The 8,245-nt window shown below is 38.0% G+C and overlaps 1 protein-coding gene across 1 annotated transcript; it reads right to left on the bottom strand.

Annotated features, from left to right (window-relative positions):
- Positions 1-265: 265 nt before the first annotated feature.
- Positions 266-8,010, bottom strand: LOC114413053 (cytochrome b561, DM13 and DOMON domain-containing protein At5g54830-like). The gene is made up of 2 exons (XM_028377212.1): positions 2,348-8,010; positions 266-1,384 (listed from the first exon to the last, which is right to left on the bottom strand). Exon 1 carries the CDS (start codon positions 7,796-7,798, stop codon positions 5,162-5,164), a length of 2,637 nt encoding a protein of 878 aa, XP_028233013.1. The 5' UTR covers positions 7,799-8,010; the 3' UTR covers positions 266-1,384; positions 2,348-5,161.
- Between the last annotated feature and the right edge of the window lie 235 nt (positions 8,011-8,245).

Here is an 8,245-nt window from a genome sequence, read left to right on the forward strand (position 1 = left end):
TAAGCCGCCAGAAAATAGTTTACTACATTTTAAGCCTTTTGTTATAGCATATTATGGGTTAAAAACCACCAGAAAACTAAATGCCATAAACTGCAATTAAAATAATAATAAAATTAGTGCTACATCAGCATTTAACAGTGAGATTTAATTGCAACTACTGACAATATGGACGGATGGAACCATTAGGGACAAGGACTAGGACCAGTCAATTTTTTATTTAAGGACTAAAAACATCCCAAAAAAATACTTAAATGCAACAATAACATGACTGCAGGAAGTCACCTAAATTTACATTAAAATATATTTTGACGAGCTAAATATATCCATAGATGTGAACATTCATAAAAGATCACTCATTAAACAATCCCAAAATCACTACGTTGAAAAAGGAGAGTGAAGGAGAAGAAATGGCAAAACTAAATCAAGCCATCCGCCAGAGAGCAATTAACAAAGGCCACTTTGTGATAAGTTGAGATATCCTGGCAGACTCATCCTGTGCTCTAGTAAGTATCTTCTTGCAAGTTGTCTCTCTATTACAAATTCTATCAACTAATGATTGGAACGATTGGATCTTTGCTTCCAGTGACTTCTTTTCTGCTTCACAACATTCCAATTCTTTCTCGACAAATTCAATGACCTCTTTGTTCCTATCATTTTTCCTCTTTTGTCATGCAAGATTGTTCAAGAATCTGTCTTGCCTCAAGTATCTCTTCCAGTCTCAGGAGAAGCCACTCAATGTCCACTTTCATACTTTTCATCTCGTTTACAAAAGCAATTATGTAATGCAGCTCATCTTCTGTGATTTTATGGAGAACCTTGTCTTTCAGTTCTAAAATGATGCCACATATCACCCCCAAGAAAATTGACCGGAGTGTCGTTGTTGATACCATAGAATTCTTAAAAACATCTCCATGCTTATTAAGAATGTTTCTTAATATGGGGATGAATTCTGGCTTCTTCACTTAGTATCCTTCAACCTTGTCAATCCATGATCTTTGTCCAACAAAATTAACCTCATTGTTCCCCATATTAATAAATTCAGTAAATTGAGGCAGAAGGATGGATGTCCAACCATTGAAATGGACTTGTCATTGTTCTTGTCTGAACTTTCCCCAGAGTTAGATGCTTCAATATCCTCTTCCAAATGTTCCTGCTCAAAAGGGATAAATTGGGCTTCAAATGCATTGTGCTCTTCCATTTGAACTGAGTGATTAGCCACCGGGTTCTCATCCTCACTCGCTTTTTTCATTTGAGCTACATCAACAGATGTTCCTCTAGTTTCAATAAGCTTCTTTGCTGATCTCAAAGAGGCATGGCGGGTAGAAATGACAGTGGAATCTGGAATCAAACGTTTCTTGGTATAAGGAGGGCACCTAGACTCTGACTGAACATTGAACACAGGCAACAATGTGCAAATTAGAAATAAACCAATGATAAGGGAAAGAAAAAAAAACAGGTCATTGCACATCCTTTATTATGTTACTGAAATTCACAAGAATGAAAAATACATTGCATTTTGAATACCAAACGTACAAGTGTTATGGATCCTTCATTTCCCCTTAACAAAACATAAACTTTTTAGATGGTGAGACTGAATTAAATATCTCTTTATTTTTGTGCAACAATGAGTATTCACATTGCCTCAACTCTCAAGATGACTGTAATGATTTTCCTTAACATCAAGATGTGCAGCTTTGCCACAGTTTCCATAACTTAAAGGGTAGTTGCAGTTGGCAAGGAATAGGGATGGGTCATATAGTCAAAATTTTCTTGAATCAATAAAATAAGGGAATTATAGGCAATCTTGAACCTACTGATGAGGTTTTGCACTGTTATAAACAAGTAAACAACCCAAAGAGTTGCATGAAAGTTAGTACACTAGTAAATGAAGAAATTTTCCTTTTACACTTTCCACTTTGTTTGGGGACTTTTTTCTCTCTTCAACTTTCTCTAGAGTGCAAAAGGAGTGGTTTAACGCATCAACATTTTGATTGATGCAAAGTGGGGAAAAAGAAATGTGCATTAGCTTGGGTACAATGTTAAAAGTAAATATACAAACAAAAAACTCTCATGGCCAACACACATAATAGAATGAGAATGGAGCTTATGACACAGGCTGATAAATCAAGAGAAGTTGTAGGGACATTAAACACCATAAATGTCATGGAGCTGCGATTATGATTCCTTTTCCAAGTTCATGTTTTTACCATTTATTTATACAAAAATGCTTCCATTAAATCATTTTCATTTTTTGTAGGATAAATCATGGTACTCACACAAATGCTGCAAGATTCATGCATAACCACAACATTTGGAAACAAGAGGGTAGAGGGATAACATGCCTTACCTGGTTCTTGGGTGAATCAGAGTGAGAAGAATCCATAAGCTGAACCTGCTTCCCTTTGTTTTTCATTGTTCCTTCTTAGGACAAAAAGCACTTGCAATGTGTGCTAGAGGCTGTTGTGTTGTGTATGATATGAGTACGAGTCTAGAGGGTGCAGTACAGTGCAATGCACTGTGTGCTAATGTACCATTGTCTGTTAAAATAAATCTTTTTCATGCTATGTTTGACCACGACAGTGACACTTTCATTTTTTAACCAAAAATGTATGTTTGACCTTTACGAACCTGTGCCAAAAATTGAAAAAAAAAGAAACAACAACCAAGTATGCAATTGCATTTGATTGGACTTATTTGTTACCTATTTCTATTAACCTTTTTTTCTTTCACTCACTCTATATCTAATTGTCACATTATATTTTGACTGATTTAAGTTGAATTGAGAGAATTCGTTAAAAGTCATTAACTCTAGAGTTTAACAACAATAGTTGCTAGTGGGACAACAACAGTTATCATTTACAATAAATTTAACCTGTACATATGATCAGTTATCATTTACAATAAATTTGCAAAAGTCTATGAATTAACTCTAGAGTTTAACAACAATAGTTGCTAGTGGGACATACTCTAATTTAGCAATTGATTGTGCCACTACATGCAATTTTTGCATTCTATAAAATAATACATGAAAATAAACTGGTAAAAAACACAATACATGAACCAATTGTAACTGCATAGCTTGAATTTGGTCTTCATGCCATCTACACTTCCTGCCCACTCACTGCCAACACAGACATTTAGCTTAACAATTCCTATCTTTAAATACTAGATGCAAAAATTTGTTGTACCTTTGACATATTTCAGCACCCTTTTTGCTACTCCCATGAGATGATGAGAACATTGCTTGGTGAACTTATGAACCTTGAAAGTAAAATAGTTGGAAACATCAAGTCTAGTCATTGTCAAGTACAGTAAACTACCCATCAAGCTTCTATATGCAGAGGGCTCTTTAAGTTTCTCACCATCATTCATAGAAATTTTCTAACTTTGTGCTAGCAAAGTTGGTACTTCTTTGCATGATTCTAACTTACACTTGAGATTGTTAACAAATAACAACATATTTTCTTTGTGAAATAAATATAACTGAGCCACATTGGAATACTTTCATTCCAACAAAGTAATTCATGATGCCAAAGATCAGACATCTCATATATGTCTTCCATTTCCATTTTGAACTTGGCCAGCAAAGGTAAATTACTTCCTATCACAAGCATGTCATCAACATAAAGTGACACTACAAGTTACAAACCACAATCATTTATATCAAATATAGACTTGTTTGATTTTCACTCCTGAATCCAAGTTGGATTAAGTAAGAGTCAATTATGCTATAATAGGCCCTTGGTGCTAGCTTCAAATCATAGGAATCCTTGGTAGTCTGTAAACTGTGTTCTCGGCCAGCAACCTCAGCCTCCAGGTTGCACGATTCCAAATGTGATAGTTTTACCTTTAAACACTGGAATTGTAGATGAATTACTAGAAGTAGACATATTTTCACCCAGATGCCTGAAAATAAATTTCTCAACCTCACTAGTGTTTGCACTCAACCTCTTTGCCCCCAAACACAAAGGAAGCCAGCTCTTTATACCAGTTAAATATCAGATTTGAAAAAAACCAAAATACTGGAACTAGGAGAGATTAAAATTGAAGAAAGAATAAAATATTTCATAAATGAGAATGCTTATTTACAGGCTTACAACCAATTTGAAACTTGCTAAAAAATCTAAACTGCTGTTTGATTTTATTGGGATTGCAATAGCTAACTAAAACAGAAAAATAAAGAGCAGAAGGTGTAACAATTGCAAAGACTAAATCTATCCAAGATTTATTTAAAATTCAAAGGCAAACTCTCGCGACTCTAAGCCTCGAACATATTTCAAGGTGGGTTAGGAATCTACAACAAAACAAACTTTTAGTGATTTGTAAGAAAATTTGTCTTTCTCAATAATGCTAAGCTTAATTGATTAACTGAAAAATATCATTCACAACAAAAGGCAAGATCCCAAATTTCCTCTAATTTCCATCACATCAAATTACAATAATAAAGTTCTATACAATGCTTAAATCTTCACACGTGCTTATTGTAAATATTGCCAGTTTATATAAGATGCTTCTAGTAACTGCTGGGATTGCAATAATTTCAACTGATACTTCAACCATTTTCAAGCAATAAAGGTGTCTAAACTATTAAGTCATTTGTATTTAACTTTTATAGTTAAAATTAATATTACTAGGAAGGATCATGGAGACATTAAGAGAACCAAAGATGAAACCTGCAATCACAGATAATCTAAAACCATATAGTATTATCGTCAAGAAAAAATTATGTATTAACTTTCTGCATCTCATAATTTACAACAATGCCTTTGGCCAGATAGCATTCCATGTCTCGAATCATCTCTTATAAAAACTAACCATACAGAACCTACATTGATCAACAAGAAAGCTTTCACCTCGTAAAGTTTGATTTCTTCTATTTTGGGATGAAGTAGTAAAAGAAATAGTGAAGCTGCTGGAGTGATGAATTGATATAACCTACTCAGTTGAAGATGTATCACTATAGGAAATATATGCTGCAGGAAAGCTACTCTTCATAGAAATTAGAAAGCAATATATGTTGAAAATAGAGATTGATAAGCAACTGCCTCCCTTTTCACCTCAGAAAATGCCTCATAACAAATAAAGAAGAATGCCAGCTCAATGATTAAATGCAAAATTGACCAGAACGGCAACTATCTATTAGAACTTAATGAATGCAAATTTATCTGTTCAAAGGTTCTAACTGGACTTCCATTCTCGCAGAGTGTTGCAACTCTTTATCTGCAGTTGTTCTGGTTGACCTCAAGAGATCAACTGAATCATCTTCCTCAAGATTACCAAGCACCCAATTGCCTCTTCCAGATATCTGCCGCCCTATTCGCTGCCTTTCATGGTATTCCAAATAAATAACAATCAATGCACCAATTAAAAACCAAATTGCCATAGCCCATCTGAGTCCATGGACATTTTCCACATCGTATCTGTCTCCTAGATGCTTCATCCCAGTAAAAAGTGCAGCAATGCCAACAACAATGGCACATCTACCAACAATTGTGTGAAAACACTCCCAAATAACCCTCTTGGAGGATGCCTGCTCCCCATTGGCTGGTTTTGGAGGCCTTAGGAAAGCATTTGCTGGCTGTATGCAAGCCAACAATATAGTAGCAAATCCAAATTTAACATGAGTTGAGCTGAAATAAAATCCCCTAAGCTCAGCCACAGCAAAAAGAAGGGCAAGCAGAACAATTACTAACCCTGAGTATTGCAAGTAAACATGAATCCGGTACCATCCATCGCCCTTGAGATGTTTTAAGTACCTGGCTGCCAATATCCCTCCAGGAAACAGGATACCCCATGCAACAAACATCATAAATCCATGCACAGCCAAAACAGGAAGTAAATCCTGCTCCGCCTCTGCTGAACCACGCATCAGGTGTACAAGAATAGCCCTATTACTTGTACTAGAATGCATATTCCTGTCAGTAAGATGATCATCAGTCCATTTAGCACCCATTGCCCAAACAACTTTGAGAGGAGTTGTGGGATCAACGATATTTTTACATTCTACCCTCTTTTCCCGCCTACAAGACGGGTCCAAGGGACGAGTAAACTCAAAAGTAATGATGCCATTTTCTGTTTTGCATCTCACATGTGTCAAATTTTCCTGCGTGCCGTGTATGCTTGAAGCATCCTTTCCATCAATCCAATAAGTGTTTACATGTCCCACACCAGTATCATCAATCCAACCCACATACACATAGCTGTTCACCATTCCACTTCCAAACCCTATGGCAATATAACCACTTTTTTTCTCGCCACGAGCTGCAATAGATATGGAATCCTTTGACAATGTCCAAAAGAAGGTAACCTGTTGATCATCCAAAATGACACTGTTATTATACATGTCCGATAGACCCCCATCAACCACCTCGACCTTCCAACCCATCTTCTGGTCGAACAAGGAATGATAGTAGACGTGATCAGGAGTGTTCCTGTCAGGAGCCCAAACTAATTCTGTAGGACTGGCTTGAACTCCGTGGGCCTCTGGACCTCCAGCATAAATAGTCTCAGTCAGATTTCTCGTGGTAGCATTTCCACCAAGCGGATCCGAAGTAATATAAAGTGCAACATCGTGCCCGGCTTGGATCGAAAACTTGACCGGCACCCCTCTTTCCACTCTCAAGACAGGAGCTTCCTTTTTGTTGATATAAAGAACCTTTTCAGGATTTGGAGGGTTGGGGTAATGCATTGCCGGAGCAGAAGAAACCACCAAGGGAACATTTGCATCTGCAGTGATGAGACCTTGATCTTCTTTGTCTTCAGCATCCAAGGGACCTGTACACTCATTCACATGCTCCGAGACATTCAAAACCAAATGGCCATAATTCACGGCCCCATGATTCTGAGGAAGATAGTAAGGATTAATAGAATCAGGAGGCTTGATACGCCCCAAAGCCCAAATAACCTTCATATTCGCTGAATGGTTCACGGGATGATCATACTTTCCATCGACCTTAGTCAAATGCCTGCGGTATCTGACAAAGGTCACCCCATCCTTCCTATGGCCATAAACCAACATTGAATTGTTGACTAAACCCACCCCATCAGGGCCTTCATAAAAGGAATCAGGACATACCCCTTGAGCAACTCCATCACTATTTCTCACACACTCACTATACTTAGTAATGAAAAAATCATCCACAAAGGGCATACCATCTTCCTTAAACCCTGCAACGACAACATCAGCACCAATCATGAGATCAGAATCTTGAGCACTGGAATTAGCCCACCCAAAAGCCATGTAATTGGTGATCCCAGTCGCGGCCTCCAACCCAATTTCAAGAGAATCCTCGGACACATTCAAACTCCACCTCAACCTGAAATTCTTCGACAAAACCTTGCAATTCTCGAACACCGTCGGAGGAGGAGGCGACGCCGGGGCGTCCTTGCGGAGCACGACGTGGCCGAAATCGGAGGCGGTGGCACGATCCCAGACGGCGAGGACGTTGATCATGCTCCAGGAAACATTGCTCAACAAATGCACATCGAAGGTGGAGTTGTTGTAGGTTCCGTTCAATCCGTAGTTGGAAACAATGAATCCGGCGGTGAGGTTATCGAAATCGGAAGCCTGCGCACCCCACCAGTGGACGTCGGAACCGGGAAGCATGTCGAATTGGGAAACCCTAAAGGAGCAATCGTCCCTGATTTTCAGGGATCCTCGGAGTTGGTGTTGAACCATTTCGAACTCCGACTCCGAATTGACGACGGAGCTGAGGCGAGTGCAATTGGGAGCGGGATCCGCATATCCGAACGACAACAACGACAAGTGTAGGATGATGATGAGGGATCTGCGAAGCATGACGGGTGCAATTGTTGCACTGTGGATCAGAATCCACGATGACGAAACCTTCACGATCGGATCGTAACAATGTTCTGTGTGCGTGGCGGAGGGGTTCAGGTTATGTAGGTCACAAGGTTCTGTTATTCTTCGGGTGGAGAGATTACTCAAATCAAGTCAATGGTTGTTGTATTGTATCACTATCAGTTGATGGATCCTGACTCACACCTCACCCTGCTCAGCTATCTACGTGGATTCATAAGCCATGATCTATATAATCTATTATATTTTTTAAATGATTAGATAATATTAAATCTTGATTATTTATGTAGAATGAATATTGACCATTAAATGTTATCATAAATTACCAATATTAAAAATATAGCGACATGTGATTTTTTTTAAGGATCTGTTATCTAGAAATAACATGAGCTGTTCTTGATGGTTACTGTTTTATAGATTATCAAC

The sequence above is a fragment of the Glycine soja genome, chromosome 5, assembly GCF_004193775.1.
Source record: "Glycine soja cultivar W05 chromosome 5, ASM419377v2, whole genome shotgun sequence".
Classification (NCBI taxonomy): domain Eukaryota; kingdom Viridiplantae; phylum Streptophyta; class Magnoliopsida; order Fabales; family Fabaceae; genus Glycine; species Glycine soja.

Coding starts and splice junctions, on each gene's coding strand:
- LOC114413053 (XM_028377212.1), bottom strand. CDS start 7,798: ATGCTTCGCAGATCCCTCATCATCATCCTACACTTGTCGTTGTTGTCG.